This window comes from Nerophis ophidion, linkage group LG27 (genome assembly GCF_033978795.1).
Source record: "Nerophis ophidion isolate RoL-2023_Sa linkage group LG27, RoL_Noph_v1.0, whole genome shotgun sequence".
NCBI lineage: Eukaryota > Metazoa > Chordata > Actinopteri > Syngnathiformes > Syngnathidae > Nerophis > Nerophis ophidion.
In genome coordinates this window covers 26,766,694-26,787,216 of record NC_084637.1, presented here as the reverse complement: position 1 = coordinate 26,787,216, position 20,523 = coordinate 26,766,694, and the positions used below count along the sequence as shown (strand labels likewise).

At 40.1% G+C, this 20,523-nt stretch overlaps 1 protein-coding gene across 1 annotated transcript in view; it reads left to right on the top strand.

The window, feature by feature from the left end:
* Positions 1-1,011: 1,011 nt before the first annotated feature.
* Positions 1,012-20,523, top strand: part of clic5a (chloride intracellular channel 5a) — a 34,706-nt gene continuing 15,194 nt past the window's right edge. Inside the window, exon 1 of the mRNA XM_061889247.1 lies at positions 1,012-1,245. Within this exon, the coding sequence (XP_061745231.1) occupies positions 1,189-1,245 (57 nt within the window). The 5' untranslated portion in view covers positions 1,012-1,188. The remainder of the gene's footprint in view (positions 1,246-20,523) is intronic.

Below are 20,523 nucleotides of genomic sequence, written 5' to 3'. Positions count from 1 at the left end.
AAGTCCTGATTGTTTGGTCCGCACATTTTACCGGCGATGCTAATAAGGCAGCCATGCTATGGGCCACTTTATTAGGTACACCCATGCTATGGCCGAATAGCGTCAGTAGCTATTCGCTCAATAGCTTCAATTTCTTCTTCAATTTCGTTTTTGCTATCTGCCTCCATACTCCGACCATCCGTTTCAATACCTGCGTAATCTGTTGAATCGCTTAAGCCGCTGAAATCCGAGTCTGAATCCGAGCTAATGTCGCTATATCTTGCTGTGGTAACCGCCATGTTGTTTGTATTGGCAGCCCTGTATGACGTCACAGGGAAATGGATAGTGGTTTGGAAGATAGCGAAAATAAGGCACTTTAAAGCTTCATTTAGGGATATTCCGGGACCGGTAAAATTTTGAAAAAAAAATTCAAAAAATACAACAAGCCACTGGGAACTGATTTTTATTGTTTTTAACCCTTTTGAAATTGTGATAATGTTCCCCTTTAACAAAACAATATTCAGTGGCCCTTTTCGGTACACAGTCCTTTTGTGGCATAGGTCCGGGCATCCCTGCTGCATGCCTTGCTCGCACGCTCACTCGGGGAGTCGCCGTGCTTCCAAATATAACCTGAACTGGCCAGAATGTTCTGACTCAGTGCTCGGGCGGCTCCTCGGTCACGTGATCTTTGGGCCATTAAGTCAAATTGCTCACAAACCTGTGTCGTTGTTCGCGAGTAATGCACCGGAGCCCGCAGGCCTCATAAATCTTGACACTTTGAACAGTCCAGCATCATGAATAAAAAAAGTTATATAACAGCAGTTTTTATTGCTCTACAGGGTAAAGGTGACTTTTTTTTTTTTCTGTAATGTGTGTATCGTTGCCTTTTAGGGGGGGGTACTGTCACAACCCCAACTAGGTCTGATTACTTGTTTGAGGCCTGATAGTTGTTTCCCTGTCACCCCTTCAGGGGTTTATTTTTGACTGACACGTCATACCCCGCTGTTGAGGGCAAACTGAACACCTCACTCTCTCTTACACACACACACACCTCTCTCTGCCCGACACACACACTTCCTGGCGGTCATCCTCAGCTGACTCTGACAGAGCTGCCATGGCACCAATGGACCTGGAGTAGAATTTGCAAACACAAATACACCCGGAGACGCATTTTTTTTTTTCTCCTTTCCCGTGTGTGTGTGTGTGACTATGACAGATATTGCGGCCCAGGAAGATAAGGACCCAGACATCGAGCTATTTGTCAAGGTGGGGGCATTCAAACGCAAGTTTGTCAGCACTGCAAATGCAAAGATTACGTGGAGCGTGTTTATGTTGTAGAGCGGGCGCTCCTTTAAGTCCAAATGAGACGTGTTGTTGATTTTGCTTGCGTGAACCCGACACCGACACGTGCGTGGACGCTCACTCTCTATCCTGCTCACTGAATTATTACTGGGCTCCTTTCTATGCGGGCAGCGGCAGCTTTGCAGGAGTGGCTTCTGTGTGAAGTTATGCTGTTTTTGCATGTTTCCGACTCGTAATGCTGCTTGGCACTTAAGCAGAAGTGGAAAGAGTCATTTAATCAGGCGCACCCACAAAAAATGCAGCCAGAGACAAAAATGCTCAGCTTTTACATTTTATAAACCAGGGATGTCAAACATAGGTGTGCTAAGTGTAAACATAAGAATATGCAGTTCTCAATGTGTCCACCGGATGTCGCAATAGCAATTTTGTGAGGCAAGTAAAATGGTTTATACAGGGGGGTACACACCCAGCAGGCACAAGACATTGATACAAAGTTGATTGTGCGTACATGTCCATTAAAACGGACGTAGCGAAATAGTTGTGTTTGTTAATTGAGACAACGTTGGATCCACGTTGTTGGTTGGGAAATGACCAAATTTCAATTGTCAAATTAAGGACAGAACCCAACATTGATTAAATGTGGGCAAAAAGTGTATTTTTTCAACGTTGTATTTGTGTCGTCGAATATTGGTTTGGAATTGTCCGAAATTCAATGGTCAAATCAAGGTCAGAACCCAAATATTACTAAACGTTGTCAAAAAGCATGTTGTTTCCACGTTGTATGTTTGTTGTCGAATATTGGTTGGGAAATGACCAAAATTCAATTGTCAAATCAAGGACAGAACCCAACATTGATTTAATGTCGTCAAAAAGCGTGTTGTTTCAACATTGTATTTGTGTTGTCAAATATTGGTTGGGAATTGCCCGAAATTCAATGGGCAAATCAAGGTCAGAACCCAAATATTACTAAACGTCGTCAAAAGGCATGTTGTTTCAACGTTGTATGTTTGTTGTCGAATATTGGTTGGGAAATGACCAAAATTCAATGGTCGATTTAAGGTCAGAACCCAACATTGATTAAACGTTGTCAGTCAAAAAGCATGTTGTTTCAACGTTGTATGTGTGTTATGGAATATTGGTTGGGAATTGACCAAAATTCAATTGTCAAATCGAGGTCAGAACACAACTGTCAGAGTTTGTTTTTGACGAACCCCAAGATGCAGAGAAGGAGGCAGGCATTGCGTAAGAAAACATCATTTAATTTAACACTAAGACAAAACCGAACAAAAGGGTACAAACAAATGGCACGGATAACAAACTTGGCTAAGAACAAAAACACTTACTGTGACACGACGGAATTATGGCATGAACAGAGTGAACAGAAGTAGACAAAGCTACAAGCGACAAGACAGGTAATGGTGACATCGACACGACACGACAATAATCCAGCATCTGACTGGAGGACAAAACAGGCTCAAATAGTGACTGGCTGATTGACACCAGGTGTGGCCAGGTGCCAATCAGCCACAGCTGAGGGTACACAGCACTTAGGGAGACAAACAGAAACAAAATAAGAGTGCTTACAGGAACTAAAGACAGGAAATACTACACACACACACAGAGGAAAAACTAAAACACAACCAAATTGTCAGGGGCAAGCCTGACAACAACATTGATTAAACGTCGTCAGTCAAAAAGTATGTTGTTTCAACGTTGTATTTGTGTTGTGGAATATTGGTTGGGAAATGACCAAAATTCAATTGTCAATTTAAGGTAACCCAACATTGATTAAACGTTGTCAGTCAAAAAGCATGTTGTTTTAATGTTGTATGTTTGTTGTGGAATATTGGTTGGGAAATTACCAAAATTCAATTGTCAAATCAAGGTCAGAACCCAACTGTCAGAGTTTGTTGTTGACGAACCCCAAGATGCAGAGAAGGAGGCAGGCATTGCGTAAGAAAACATAAATTAATTTAACACTAAGACAAAACCGAACAAAAGGGTACAAACAAATGGCGCGGATAACAAACTTGGCTAAGAACAAAAACACTTACTGTGACACGACGGAACTATGGCATGAACAGAGTGAACAGAAGTAGACAAAGCTACAAGCGACAAAACAGGTAGTGGTGACATCGACACGACACCACACCACACGACAATAATCCAGCATCTGACTGGAGGACAAAACAGGTTTAAATAGTGCCTGGCTGATTGACACCAGGTGTGGCCAGGTGCCAATCAGCCACAGCTGAGGGGACACAGCACTCAGGGAGACAAACAGGAAACAGAAACAAAATAAGAGTGCTGACAGGAACTTAAGACAGGAAATACTACACACACAGAGGAAAAACTAAAACACAACCAAACTGTCAGGGGCAAGCCTGACAACAACATTGATTAAACGTCGTCAGTCAAAAAGCATGTTGTTTCAACGTCGTATTTGTGTTGTGGAATATTGGTTGGGAAATGACCAAAATTAAATTGTTAATTTAAGGACAGAACCCAACATTGATTAAGCGTCTTCAGTCAAAAAGCATGTTGTTTTAATGTGGTATTTGTGTTGTAGAATATTGGTTGGGAAATGACCAAAATTCAATGGTCAATTTAAGGTCAGAACCCAACATTGATTAAATGTCAGTCAAAAGCATGTTGTTTCAACGTTGTATGTTTGTTGTGGAATATTGGTTGGGAAATGACCAAAATTCAATTGTCAAATCAAGGTCAGAACACAACTGTCAGAGTTTGTTGTTGACGAACCCCAAGATGCAGAGAAGGAGGCAGGCATTGCGTGAGAAAACATCATTTAATTTAACACTAAGACAAAAACAAACAAAAGGCGTGCACAAGGTAGATAACAAACTTGGCTAAGAACAAAAACACTTACTGTGACACGACGGAACAATGGCATGAACAGAGTGAACAGAAGTAGACAAAGCTACAAGCGACAAGACAGGTAATGGTGACATTGACACGACACCACACCACACGACAATAATCCAGCATCTGACTGGAGGACAAAACAGGCTCAAATAGTGTCTGGCTGATTGACACCAGGTGTGGCCAGGTGCCAATCAGCCACAGCTGAGGGGACACAGCACTCAGGGAGACAAACAGGAAACAGAAACAAAATAAGAGTGCTGACAGGAACTAAAGACAGGAAATACTACACACACACAGAGGAAAAACTAAAACACAACCAAACTGTCAGTGGCAAGCCTGACAACAACATTGATTAAACGTCGTCAGTCAAAAAGTATGTTGTTTCAACGTTGTATTTGTGTTGTCGAATATTGGTTGGGAAATTACCAAAATTCAATGTTCGAATCAACGTCAGAACCTGACATTGATTAAACGTCGTCAAAAAGCATGTTGTTTCAACGTTGTATGTGTGTTGTGGAATATTGGTTGGGAAATGACCAAAATTCAATTGTCGATTTAAGGTAACCCAACATTGATTAAACGTTGTCAGTCAAAAAGCATGTCATTTTAATGTTGTATGTTTGTTGTCGAATATTGGTTGGGAAATGACCAAAATTCAATTGTCAAATCAAGGTCAGAACACAACTGTCAGAGTTTGTTGTTGACAAACCCCAAGATGCAGAGAAGGAGGCAGGCATTGCGTAAGAAAACATCATTTAATTTGACCCTAAGAATAAACCGAACAAAAGGGTACAAACAAATGGCGCGGATAACAAACTTGGCTAAGAACAAAAACACTTACTGTGACACGACGGAATTATGGCATGAAAAACTATGACAAAACAGGTAGTGGTGACATCGACACGACACCACACGACACGACAATAATCCAGCATCTGACTGGAGGACAAAACAGGCTCGAATAGTGTCTGGCTGATTGACACCAGGTGTGGCCAGGTGCCAATCAGCCACAGCTGAGGGGACACAGCACTCAGGGAGACAAACAGGAAACAAAATAAGAGTGCTGACAGGAACTAAAGACAGGAAATATTACACACACACAGAGGAAAAACTAAAACACAACCAAACTGTCAGGGGCAAGCCTGACAACAACATTGATTGCACGTTGTCAGTCAAAAAGTATGTTGTTTCAACGTTGTGTTTGTGTTGTGGAATATTGGTTGGGAAATGACCAAAATTCAATTGTCAAGTTAAGGTCAGAACCCAACATTAATTAAACGTCGTCAGTCAAAAAGCATGTTGTTTTAATGTTGTATTTGTGTTGCAGAATATTGGTTGGGAAATGACCAAAATTCAATGGCTTAATCAACATCAACATTGATTAAATGTTGTCAAAAAGTATGTTGTTTCAACGTTGTATTTGTGTTGTGGAATATTGGTTGGGAAATGACCAAAATTCAATTGTCAAATCGAGGTCAGAACACAACTGTCAGAGTTTGTTGTTGACGAACCCCAAGATGCAGAGAAGGAGGCAGGCAATGCGTAAGAGAACATGATTTAATTTAACACTAAGACAAAACCGAACAAAAGGGTACAAACAAATGGCACGGATAACAAACTTGGCTAAGAACAAAAACACTTACTGTGACACGACGGAACTATGGCATGAACAGAGTGAACAGAAATACACAAAGCTACAAGCGACAAGACAGGTAGTGGTGACATCGACACGACACCACACCACACGACAATAATCCAGCATCTGACTGGAGGACAAAACAGGCTCAAATGGTGTCTGGCTGATTGACACCAGGTGTGGTAAGGTGCCAATCAGCCACAGCTGAGGGGACACAGCACTCAGGGAGACAAATGGGAAACAGAAACAAAATAAGAGTGCTGACAGGATCTAAAGACAGGAAATACTACACACAAACAGAGGAAAAACTAAAACACAACCAAACTGTCAGGGGCAAGCCTGACAACAACATTGATTAAACGTCGTCAGTCAAAAAGTATGTTGTTTCAATGTTGTATTTGTGTTGTGGAATATTGGTTGGGAAATTACCAAAATTCAATGTTCGAATCAACGTCAGAACCTGACATTGATTAAACGTCGTCAAAAAGCATGTTGTTTCAACGCTGTATTTGTGTTGTCGAATTTTGGTTGGAAAATGACCAAAATTCAATTGTCAATTTAAGGTCAGAACCCAACATTGATTAAACTTTGTCAGTCAAAAAGCATGTTGTTTTAAAGTTGTATTTGTCCATCCATCCATTTTCTACCTCTTATTCCCTTTTGGGGTCGCGGGGGGCGCTAGCACCTTTCTCAGCTACAATCGGGCGGAAGCCGGGGTACACCCTGGACAAGTCGCCCCCTCATCGCAGATGTTGTATTTCTGTTGTAGAATATTGGTGGGGAAATGACCAAAATTCAACGGTCTAATCAACGTCCGAACCTGACATTGATTAAACGTTGTCAGTCAAAAAGCATGTTGTTTTAACGTTGTATTTGTGTTGTAGAATATTGGTTAGGAAGTGACCAAAATTCAATGGCCTAATCAACGTCAACATTGATTAAATGTCGTCCAAGAGTATGTTGTTTTAATGCTGTATTTGTGTTGTCGAATATTGGTTGGGAAATGACCAAAATTCAACGGTCAAATCCACATCACAACCTGACATTGGATAAACATCAAAAAGTATGTTGTTTAACGTTGTATTCGTGTCGTAGAATATTGGTTGGGAAATGACAAAAATTCAATGGTCTAATCAACGTCAGAACACGACATTGATTAAAAGTAGTCAAAAAGCATGTTGTTTTAACGTTGTATGTGTGTTGTAGAATATTGGTTGGGAAATGACCAACATTCAATTGTCAATTTAAGGTCAGAACCCAACATTGATTAAACGTCATCAAAAAGCATGTTGTTTCAACATTGTATGTGTGTTGTTGAATATTGGTTGGGAAATGACCAAAATTCAATGGCCTAATCAACATCAACATTGATTAAATGTCGTCAAAAAGTATGTTGTTTCAACGCTGTATTTGTATTGTCGAATATTGGTTGGGAAATGACCAAAATTCAATGGTCTAATCAACGTCAGAACCTGACATTGATTAAACGTTTTCAAAAAGAATCTTGTTTCAACGTTGTGTTTGTGTTGGAAAATATTGGTTGGGAAATGACCAAAATTCTATGGCCTAATCAACATCAACATTGATTAAATGTCGTCAAAAAATATTTTGTTTCAACGCTGTATTTGTGTTGTCGAATATTGGTTGGGAAATAACCAAAATTCAACGGTCCAATCAACGTCAGAACCTGACATTGATTAAACGTCATCAAAAAGCATGTTGTTTCAACGTTGTGTTTGTGTTGGAAAATATTGGTTGGGAAATGACCAAAATTAAAAGGACTAATCAACATCAACATTGATTAAATGTCGTCAAAAAGTATGTTGTTTCAACGCTGTATTTGTGTTGTCGAATATTGGTTGGGAAATTACCAAAATTCAATGTTCGAATCAACGTCAGAACCTGACATTGATTAAACGTCGTCAAAAAGCATCTTGTTTCACCGTTGTGTTTGTGTTGGAAAATATTGGTTGGGAAATGACCAAAATTAAAAGGATTAATTAACATCAACATTGATTAAATGTCGTCAAAAAGTATGTTGTTTCAACGCTGTATTTGTGTTGTGGAATATTGGTTGTGAAATGACCAAAATTCAATGGTCTAATCAACGTCAGAACCTAACATTGATTAAACGTCGTGAAAAAGCATGTTGTTTCAACATTTTCTTTGTTTTGGAAAATATTGGTTGGGAAATTCTCATAGTTCAGTGGTCTGAAGAACCCTCTGAACCCAACATTGATTAAATGTCGTCAAAAAGTTTGTTCGTTTAATGTTGTATTTGTGTTGTCGAATATTGGTTGGGAAAGGACCAAAATTCAATGGTCGAATCAACGTCAGAACCTGACATTGATTAAACAACGTCAAAAAGCATGTTGTTTCAACGTTGTGTTTGTGTTGGAAAATATTGGTTGGGAAATGACCAAAATTAAAAGGACTAATTAACATCAACATTAATTAAATGTCGTCAAAAAGTATGTTGTTTCAACGTTGTGTTTGTGTTGGAAAATATTGGTTGGGAAATGACCAAAATTCAACGGTCAAATCAACATCACAACCTGACATTGATTAAAAGTAGTCAAAAAGCATGTTGTTTTAACGTTGTATTTGTGTTGTAGAATATTGGTTGGGAAATGACCAAAATTCAATGGTCTAATCAACGTCAGAACCCAACATTGAGTAAATGTCATCAAAAAGCATGTTGTTTTAACGTTGTATGTGTGTTGTTGAATATTGGTTGGGAAATTACCAAAATGTAATTGTCAATTTAAGGTCAGAACCCAACATTGATTAAACGTTGTCAGTCAAAAAGCATGTAGTTTTAACGTTGTATTTGTGTTGTAGAATATTGGTTGGGAAATGACCAAAATTCAATGGCCTAATCAACATCAACATTGATTAAATGTTGTCAAAAAGCATGTTGTTTTAACGTTGTATTTGTGTTGTCGAATATTGGTTAGGAAATGACCAAAATTCAATGGTCGAATCAACGTCAGAACCTAACATTGATTAAACGTTGTGAAAAAGCATGTTGTTTCAACGTTTTCTTTGTTTTGGAAAATATTGGTTGGGAAATTCTCTTAGTTCAGTGGTCTAAATAACCCTCCTAACCACAACATTGATTAAATGTCGTCAAAAAGTTTGTTGGTTTAATGTTGTATTTGTGTTGTAGAATATTGGTGGGGAAATGACCAAAATTCAATGGTCAAATCAACGTCAGAACCCAACATTGATTAAACGCCGTGAAAAAGCATGTTGTTTCAACGTTGTATTTGTTTTGGGAAATTTTTGTTTGGGAAATCCACAAAATTCAATGGTCTAATCAACATCAGAACACAACATTGAGTAAACGTTGTCAAAAAGCATGTTTTTCAACGTTGTATGTGTGTTGTCGAATATTGGTTGGGAAATGACCAGAATTCAATTATCAAATAAATGTCAGAACACAACATTGATTAAATGTCGTCAGTCAAAAAGCATGTTGTTTTAACGTTGTATTTGTGTTGTAGAACATTGGTTGGGAAATGACCAAAATTCAATGGTCTAATCAACGTCAACATTGATTAAATGTTGTCAAAAAGTATGTTGTTGCAATGCTGTATTTGTGTTGTCGAATATTGGTTGGGAAATGACCAAAATTCAATGGTCGAATCAACGTCAGAACCTGACATTGATTAAACAACGTCAAAAAGCATGTTGTTTCAACGTTGTGTTTGTGGTGGAAAATATTGGTTGGGAAATGACCAAAATTAAAAGGACTAATTAACATCAACATTGATTAAATGTCGTCAAAAAGTATGTTGTTTCAACGCTGTATTTGTGTTGTCGAATATTGGTTGGGAAATTACCAAAATTCAATGTTCGAATCAACGTCAGAACCTGACATTGATTAAACGTCGTCAAAAAGCATGTTGTTTCACCGTTGTGTTTGTGTTGGAAAATATTGGTTGGGAAATGACCAAAATTAAAAGGATTAATTAACATCAACATTGATTAAATGTCGTCAAAAAGTATGTTGTTTCAACGCTGTATTTGTGTTGTGGAATATTGGTTGTGAAATGACCAAAATTCAATGGTCTAATCAACGTCAGAACCTAACATTGATTAAACGTTGTGAAAAAGCATGTTGTTTCAACGTTTTCTTTGTTTTGGAAAATATTGGTTGGGAAATTCTCATAGTTCAGTGGTCTAAAGAACCCTCTGAACCCAACATTGATTAAATGTCGTCAAAAAGTTTGTTCGTTTAATGTTGTATTTGTGTTGTCGAATATTGGTTGGGAAATGACCAAAATTCAATGGTCGAATCAACGTCAGAACCTGACATTGATTAAACAACGTCAAAAAGCATGTTGTTTCAACGTTGTGTTTGTGTTGGAAAATATTGGTTGGGAAATGACCAAAATTAAAAGGACTAATTAACATCAACATTAATTAAATGTCGTCAAAAAGTATGTTGTTTCAACGCTGTATTTGTGTTGTCGAATATTGGTTGGGAAATGACCAAAATTCAATGGTCGAATCAACGTCAGAACCCGACATTGATTAAACGTCGTCAAAAAGCACGTTGTTTCAACGTTGTGTTTGTGTTGGAAAATATTGGTTGGGAAATGACCAAAATTCAATGGTCGGATCAACGTCAGAACACAACATTGATTAAAAGTAGTCAAAAAGCATGTTGTTTTAACGTTGTATTTGTGTTGTAGAATATTGTTTGGGAAATGACCAAAATTCAATGGTCTAATCAACGTCAGAACCCAACATTGAATAAATGTCATCAAAAAGCATGTTGTTTTAACGTTGTATGTGTGTTGTTGAATATTGGTTGGGAAATTACCAAAATGTAATTGTCAATTTAAGGTCAGAACCCAACATTGATTAAACGTTGTCAGTCAAAAAGCATGTAGTTTTAACGTTGTATTTGTGTTGTAGAATATTGGTTGGGAAATGACCAAAATTCAATGGCCTAATCAACATCAACATTGATTAAATGTTGTCAAAAAGCATGTTGTTTTAACGTTGTATTTGTGTTGTCGAATATTGGTTAGGAAATGACCAAAATTCAATGGTCGAATCAACGTCAGAACCTAACATTGATTAAACGTTGTGAAAAAGCATGTTGTTTCAACGTTTTCTTTGTTTTGGAAAATATTGGTTGGGAAATTCTCATAGTTCAGTGGTCTAAAGAACCCTCTGAACCCAACATTGATTAAATGTCGTCAAAAAGTTTGTTGGTTTAATGTTGTATTTGTGTTGTAGAATATTGGTGGGGAAATGACCAAAATTCAATGGTCAAATCAACGTCCGAACATGACATTGATTAAACGCCGTGAAAAAGCATGTTGTTTCAACGTTGTATTTGTTTTGGGAAATTTTTGTTTGGGAAATCCACAAAATTCAATGGTCTAATCAACATCAGAACACAACATTGAGTAAACGTTGTCAAAAAGCATGTTTTTCAACGTTGTATGTGTGTTGTCGAATATTGGTTGGGAAATGACCAGAATTCAATTATCAAATAAATGTCAGAACACAACATTGATTAAATGTCGTCAGTCAAAAAGCATGTTGTTTTAACGTTGTATTTGTGTTGTAGAATATTGGTTGGGAAATGACCAAAATTCAATGGTCTAATCAACGTCAGAACACAACATTGATTAAAAGTAGTCAAAAAGCATGTTGTTTTAACGTTGTATTTGTGTTGTAGAATATTTGTTGGGAAATGACCAAAATTCAATGGCCTAATCAACATCAACATTGATTAAATGTCGTCAAAAAGTATGTTGTTTCAATGCTGTATTTGTGTTGTAGAATATTGGTTGGGAAATTACCAAAATTCAATGTTCGAATCAACGTCAGAACCTGACATTGATTAAACGTCATCAAAAAGCATGTTGTTTCAACGTTGTGTTTGTGTTGGAAAATATTGGTTGGGAAATGACCAAAATTAAAAGGACTAATCAACATCAACATTGATTAAATGTCGTCAAAAAGTATGTTGTTTCAACGCTGTATTTGTGTTGTCGAATATTGGTTGGGAAATGACCAAAATTCAACGGTCCAATCAACGTCAGAATCTGACATTGATTAAACGACGTCAAAAAGCATGTTGTTTCAACGTTGTGTTTGAGTTGCTCAACATCAGGACATAATTCAACCAGTTCTCAACGTTGTTTTAATGTCTTGGACCTGCTGGGTATCAAAGCCGTGCTGTGGCTCCTCCCCCTCGACGCCACATAAAACCTATTTTTCTGCATCTTCTGCTTCGAACACATCGTGATTTGGCACCCTCGTTTCCACAAAATGTCTTTGTCAAAGAAAGAAAGATGTAGACACAAAAACGATCCTCCTATTTATTCACGGAAGTAAATGGTTTTGGAAAGCGCGCATATTTGATAGCAAGTTTTCTCTGTAGCCAGCGTCAATGAAACAAAGCCCTCGGATAACATGCTGAAATTGTCTGCCACTCAAGATGTGACGCCTGATATCGATGCACTCATGAAAGCTTAAAGATGCCAGGTCTCAGGAGCCAAATACGGAAACGGAATACAATGATGTGCAAATCCTTTTCAGTCCATATTCAGTTGAATGCACGACAAAGACAAGATATTTGATGTTCAAACTCATAAACTTTATTTTTTTCTGCAAATAATAATTAACTTAGAATTTCATGGCTGCAACACGTGCCAAAGTAGTTGGGAAAGGGCATGTTCACCACTGTGTTACATCACCTTTTCTTTTAACAACACTCAATAAACGTTTGGGAACTGAGGAAACTAATTGTTGAAGCTTTGAAAGTGGAATTATTTACCATTATTGCCTGATGTACAGCTTAAGTTGTTCAACAGTCCGGGGTCTTGTTGTATTTTACGCCTCATAATGTGCCACACATTTTTGATGGGAGACATGTTTTGACTGCAGGTGGGCCAGGAAGATACCCGTACTCTTTTACTACGAAGCCACGCTGTTGTAACATGTGGCTTGGCTAGTTTTGCTAAAATAAGCAGGGGCGTCCATGATAACGTTGCTTGGATGACAACATATGTTGCTCCAAAACCTGTGTGGACCATTCAGCATTAATGGTGCCTTCACATATGTTTAAGTTACCCATGCCTTGGGCACTAATACACCCCCATACCATCACAGATGCTGACTTTTGAACTTTGCGCCTCTAACAATCCAGATGGTTATTTTCCTCTTTGTTCCGGAGGACACCACGTCCACAGTTTCCAAATATAATTTGAAATGTGGACTCGTCAAACCACAGAACACTTTTCCACTTTGCATCAGTCCATCTTAGATGAGCCCGGGCCCAGCGAAGCTGGCGGCGTTCCTGGGTGTTGTTGATAAATGGGTTTTGCTTTGCATAGTAGAGTTTTAACTTGTACTTACAGATGTAGCGACCAACTGTAGTTACTGACAGTGGTTTTATGAAGTGTTCCTGAGCCCATGTGGTGATATCCTTTACACACTGATGTCGGTTTTTGATGCAGTACCGCCTGGGGATCAAAGGTCTGTAATATTATCGCTTACGTGCAGTGATTTCTCCAGATTCTCTGAACCTTTTGATGATTTTACGGACCGTAGATGGTAAAATCCCTAAATTCCTTGCAATAGCTCGTTGAGAAATGTTGTTCTAAAACTGTTCGACAGTTTGCTTACAAAGTGGTGACCCTCACCCCATCCTTGTTTGTGAATTACTTAGCATTTCATGGAAGCTGCTTTTATACCCAATCATGGCACTCACCTGTTCCCAAATATTCTGCACACCTGTGGGATGTTCCAAATAAGTGTTTGATGAGCATTCCTCAACTTTATCAGTATTTATTGCCACCTTTCCCAACTTTTTTGTCACGTGTTGCTGGCATCAAATACTAAAGTTAATGATTATTTGTAAAAAAAAAAAAATGTTTATCAGTTTGAACATCAAATATGTTGTCTTTGAAGCATATTCAACTGAATATGGGTTGAAAATGATTTGCAAATCATTGTATTCCGTTTATATTTACATCTAACACAATTTCCCAACTCATATGGAAACGGGGTTTGTAGATAATGGGTAACCCCGCTTCAAATGCAGCATTGATATAGTTCTGTGGAAACTGTTTTCTTCTGTGGAAATGTAAAGGAAATGAACAATGTGTGATTTACTGCGATACCGTCGGTCTTTTAGGTTTTTAGTTTTGGTTTGTTGAAATTGTTCACACATTGCAGGCATAGCTCGGTTGGTAGAGCGGCCGTGCCAGCAACTTGAGGGTTGCAGGTTCGATTCCCGCTTCCGCCATCCTAGTCACTGCCGTTGTGTCCTTGGGCAAGACACTTTACCCACCTGCTCCCAGTGCCACCCACACTGGTTTAAATGTAACTTAGATATTGGGTTTCACTATGTAAAGCGCTTTGAGTCACTAGAGAAAAGCGCTATATAAGTATAATTCACTTCACTTCACTTCAACTTAGATTGTTCTATCAATACACAGTGATGCCTAGAACTCTATTTGTTGAGTTAGCACAGATCAATATGTGGAAATGACAAATGGGGCGGTTGATACAGAAAAGAGTTTGTATTTATTATTTAAAGTTAAAGGATCTTCAGCTCTCACTGGATCGGTTCGCAGCCGAGTGTGAAGCGACCGGGATGAGAATCAGCACCTCCAAGTCCGAGCCCATGGTTCTCGCCCGGAAAAGGGTGGAGTGCCATCTCCGGGTTGGGGAGGAGACCCTGCCCCAAGTGGAGGAGTTCAAGTACCTCGGAGTCTTGTTCACGAGTGAGGGAAGAGTGGATCGTGAGATCGACAGGCGGATCGGTGCGTCGTCTTCAGGAATGCGGACGCTGTATCGATCCGTTGTGGTGAAGACGGAGCTGAGCCGGAAGGCAAAGCTCTCAATTTACCGGTCGATCTACATTCCCATCCTCACCTATGGTCATGAGCTTTGGGTCATGACCGAAAGGATAAGATCACGGGTACAAGCGGCCAAAATGAGTTTCCTCCGCCGGGTGGCGGGGCTCTCCCTTAGAGATAGGGTGAGAAGCTCTGCCATCCGGGAGGAACTCAAAGTAAAGCCGCTGCTCCTCCACATGGAGAGGAGCCAGATGAGGTGGTTCGGGCATCTGGTCAGGATGCCACCCGAAAGACTCCCTGGGGAGGTGTTTCGGGCACGTCCAACCGGTAGGAGGCCACGGGGAAGACCCAGGACACGTTGGGAAGACTATGTCTCCCGGCTGGCCTGGGAACGCCTCGGGATCCCCCAGGAAGAGCTAAACGAAGTGGCTGGGGAGAGGAGAGTCTGGGATTCCCTGCTTAGGCTGCTGCCCCCGCGACCCAACCTCGAATAAGCTTAAGAAGATGGATGGATGGAAAGTTCAAGTTAAAGTACAAATGATTGTCACACACAAACACACAAGTTGTGGCGAAATTATTCTCTGCATTTGACCCATCACCCTTGATCACCCCCTGGGAGGTGAGGGGAGCAGTGAGCAGCAGCGGTAATCATCTTTGGTGATTCAACCCCCAGTTCCAACCTTTGATGCTGAGTGCCAAGCAGGGAGGAAATGGGTCCCATTTTTATAGTCTTTGGTACGACTCGGCCGGGGTTTGAACTTCCAGCCTACAGGGGTCACCAACCTTTTTGAAACCAAGAACTACTTCTTGGGTACTGATTAATGCAAAGGGCTACCAGTTTGATACACACTTAAATAAATTGCCAGAAATAGCCAATCTGCTCAATTTACCTTTAGTAAATAGATCTATATATATATATATATATATATAAAAATGGGTATTTCTGTCCGTCATTCCGTCGTACATTTTTTTCCTTTTACGGAAGGTTTTTTGTAGAGAATAAATGATGAAAAAAACACTTAATTGAACGGTTTAAAAGAGGAGAAAACACGAAAAAATGAAAATAAAATTTTGAAATATAGTTTATTTTCAATTTTGACTCTTTAAAATTCAAAATTCAACCGAAAAAAATGAATAGAAAAACTAGCTAATTCGAATCTTTTTGAAAAAAATAAAAAAATAATTTATAGAACAGCATTAATAAGATTAATTTTAGAATTTGGATGACATGTTTCAAAAAGGTTAAAATCCAATCTGCACTTTGGTAGAATATATAACAAGTTGGACCAAGCTATATTTCTAACAAAGAAATAGATTTTCCAGAACAAAAATTTTAAAAGAAATTCAAAAGACTTTGAAATAAGATTTAAATTTGATTCTACAGATTTTTTAGATTTGCCAGAATAATTTTATTGCATTTTAATCATAATAAGTTTGAAGAAATATTTCACAAATATTCTTTGTTGAAAAAACAGAAGCTAAAATTAAGAATTAAATTAAAATGTATTTATTATTCTTTACAATAAATACAAAAAAAATACTTGAACATTGATTTAAATTGTCAGGAAAGAAGAGGAAGGAATTGAAAAGGTAAAAAGGTATATGTGTTTAAAATTCCTAAAATCATTTTTCAGGTTGTATTTTTCCTCTAAAATTGTCTTTCTGAAAGTTATGAAAAGCAAAGTAAAAAAATAAATGAATTTATTTAAACAAGTGAAGACCAAGTCTTTAAAATATTTTCTTGGGTTTTCGAATTCTATTTGAGTTTTGTCTCTCTTAGAATTAAAAATGTTGAGCAAAGCGAGACCAGCTTGCTAGTAAATAAATCAATTTTAAAAAATTGAGGCAGCTCACTGGTAAGTGCTGCTATTTGAGCTATTTTTAGAACAGGCCAGCGGGCGACTCATCTGGTCCTTACGGGCTACCTGGTGCCCGCGGGCACCGTGTTGGTGACCCCTGCTCTAAACACTACGCCACTGAATCTAAAAAGCCATTAAGTCACAGTCTAAGACGAAGTCATAAGTTTATTGTGTTTTTTCCTCAACACTCTTTTGAACGACTCTTTGAAACGAACGGCTACTCAAGATTTGTCTCGCGTCAAAGAGCCACAAATATATCGCGATCATCGATTTTAACCACAATAATGAAGCTATTGTTAAATTTGTAGAAAAAGAGAGAAGATAAATGTGCATTATTTCCTATTTGATTGTGCAGGCGCACCTAATGATACATTTTTTTTTCTGGATTCTGCAGCAGACAAGAGAAGGATGTCTGACTGATTAGACTTGATGTAGCACATGGGTTTCCAAGCAACCACCTTAGACAGGCATCGCCTGGGAGTAAACAAAATATGTCCCCTGCTAAAATGAGTTCCAGCCCAGGGGTCGGGAACCTTTTTGGCTGAGAGAGCCAAAACGCCCAATATTTTAAAATGTATTTCCGTAAGAGCCATGTAGTATTTTTTTTTACACTGAACAAAACTAAACGCGTGAATTTTTAAGTAAAACCAACATTTCTTGAGTATAATAGGTCTCTTATTATTTGTAATAACATTGTTATTCTCGAGCTAATTGTGGAGGGGGGCGTGGCCCGCTGGCCTGCAGCGAACCGGGGTGTGCCAGGACCGGCCTGGAAATCAGCGACAGGTGTGCAGACGGCCCACCTGGGCCTTGTTATCTAATCACCTGTCGCTCTGTTATAGGCAGCAGCCAGGAGGAGAGACGGGGTTGGGGCTGGAGCCGGAGCGCGAGCGAAAACGAAAGAGAAAAATACAATTGCTGGAAAGCAACTGAGAGACTTATTGAAAACCCTGAAACAGGCTCTCATGTTGGTCCTTGGTGGTCGGACAAACCCCAGGAGGGCAAGCCCCACACTAACCATTAACGCAAATTCTTGAACAGTTGTGGTAGAAAACGGATGGATGGATTAAAAATGCATGAGAATGTTTTATATTTTGAACACTATTTCTAAGACTGTGATTACAAGTGGAATTATTCATTACTTATCATATTAAGCAATGTCAGCTAAGATTTACCCGAGAGCCAGATGCAGTCATCAAAAGAGCCACATCTGGCTCTAGAGCCATAGGTTCCCTAACCCTGATCTAGCCTCTGGGGAAATGATATGAAAGGATCAGCTGGATGAGAACATATTTACCGCGTCAAAATATTCAAACACATCTCACTCATGTTGTCATCGTGCGGGTCATGCAGAACGTTGCTGATACTCAAACTATGAATTATTTTCCATACATTAGCCGCATATATTAGCCGGATAGTCGAACCTCGGATTCAGGAGGAACGGTGTGGTTTTCGTCCTGGTCGTGGAACTGTGGACCAGCTCTATACTCTCCGCAGGGTTCTTGAGGAAGCATGGGAGTTTGCCCAACCAGTCTACATGTGCTTCGTGGACTTGGAGAAGGCATTCGACCGTGTCCCTCGGGAAGTCCTGGGGGGAGTGCTCAGAGAGTATGGGGTATCGGACTGTCTTATTGTGGCGGTCCGTTCCCTGTACGATCAGTGCCAGAGCTTGGTCCGTACTGCCGGCAGTAAGTCGGACACGTTTCCAGTGAGGGTTGGACTCCGCCAAGGCTGTCTTTTGTCACCGATTCTGTTCATAACTTTTATGGACAGAGTTTCTAGGCGTTAAGGGGTTGCGGTTTGGTGGCTGCAGGATTAGGTCTCTAATCAGATGATGTGGTCCTGAATGGCTTCATCCAGCCAGGATCTTCAGCTTTCACTGGATCGGTTGGCAGCTGAGTGTGAAGTGACCGGGATGGGAATCAGCACCTCCAAGTCCGAGTCCATGGTTCTCGCCCGGAAAAAGGAGGAGTGCCATCTCCGGGTTGGGGAGGAGACCCTGCCCCAAGTGGAGGAGTTCAAGTACCTAGGAGTCTTGTTCACGAGTGAGGGAAGAGTGGATCGTGAGATCGACAGGCGGATCGGTGCTGCGTCTTCAGTAATGCGGACGTTGTATCGATCCGTTGTAGTGAAGAAGGAGCAGAGCCGGAAGGCAAAGCTCTCAATTTACCGGTCAATCTACGTTCCCATCCTCACCTATGGTCATGAGCTTTGGGTTATGACCGAAAGGACAAGATCTTAGGTCCAAATGGCCGAAATGAGTTCCCTCCGCCGGGTGAAAGGGCTCTCCCTAAGAGATAGGGTGAGAAGCTCTGTCATCCGGGAGGAGCTCAAAGTAAAGCCGCTGCTCCTCCACATCGAGAGTTGCCAGATGAGGTAGTTCGGGCATCTGATCAGGATGCGCCCCGGAGTCCGACCGGTAAAAGACCACGGGGAAGACCCGGGACACGTTGTGAAGACTATGTCTCCCGGCTGGCCTGGGAACGCCTCGGGATCCCCCGGGAGGAGCTGGATGAAGTGGCTGGGGAGAGGGAAATCTGGGCTTCCTTGCTTAGGCTGCTGCCCCCACGACCCGACCTCGGATAAGCGGAAGAAGACGGATGAATGGATGGATGGATGGATATTAGCCGCAGCGGACTATAAGCCGCAGATATAGATATACAAAATGAGTTATTTAGATTGTGTAAATGTTATTTACATACCCTAATTGTTTCCAATCAGTGTCTGTAACAAGGCAGTAAAACGGGGGATCAAACAAAACAGAAGTCATGGTCATGGACCCACTAGCTGCGGAAGTTCGCTTTCCAATCAGCTTAACAGACTCAACTACTCCACGGTGACGTTTTGGTGAATTTGCTGAGGAATTTGTCAAAATGAAACAATACAAAAAGGATGCGTTGTAAGGTAAAGATATCAACACAGATTCTTGTTAAAGTGTTAGCATCTTAGCTAATGCTAACGACGCTAGCTTCATTACAATACGATAGCACGTACAAGTATGCACCCAAACACTCCTACGGCTGTCACAGATGGGACGGTTTAGTAAGTACGAATTGTTTTAGTTATATTGTAGTGATGAAGTTACTGATGGAGGAAGAATCAAGGCGAGTGGAAACGCTATGGACGGCTAGCAGACTGAGCGGAACTTTTACTTCCGAATTTGTCCAAAGGATGGCGCCAGAGCACAATCAATAAAAGTTTGTTTGTGTTTTAGGTTTTCCTCTGTGTGTTTAGTATTACCTGTCAGAACTCTTATTTTGGTTCTGCTTCCTGTTTGTCTCCCTGAGTGTTTGTTTCCCCTCAGTTGCGGCTGATTGGCACCTAGCCACACCTGGTGTCAATCAGCCCGCTCCTTTTTGTACCTGCTTTGTCTTCCAGTCAGGGCTGGATTATTGATTTGTCGATGTCACTTCTTGTCGCTCTTGTCATGTATTATCGCTCCTGTCGTGTCGTACCTTGTCGTGTCTTTGCAGCTATATTCGTTTGATGTTTGTAGCTTACTGTTTTTTGTTCCCTGCTTCCAGTTTGTTCTTTCATTTTACAAGTACGACTTCTGTTTTCCTGCTCGCTGCCCGCTAGTTTCTACACTAGGTCCCTTTTTGTTTTTGCTAGCTTCCATGCTAAGTCTCCTTTTTGTTTTCTAGCTCCCATGCTAGTTCTCTTAGTTTGTTATCCGCCTAGTGCCTGCTTTGTGTTTGTACCCTTTTGTTTGTTCGTGTTTTAGTATTTTTATTAAATTAGGTTTTTTCACTCCATGCATGCCTCCATCTCTACATTTTGCGGTTCTTCAACAACTTTTTTGGACAAAAACATGTTTTGTGAAGTGAAGTGAATTATATTTATATAGCGCTTTTTCTCAAGTGACTCAAAGCGCTTTACATAGTGAAACCCAATATCTAAGTTACATTCAATCCAGTGTGGGTGGCACTGGGAGCAGGTGGGTAAAGTGTCTTGCCCAAGGACACAGTGGCAGTGACTAAGTTGGCAGAAGCGGGAATCGAACCTGCAGCCCTCAAGTTGCTGGCACGGC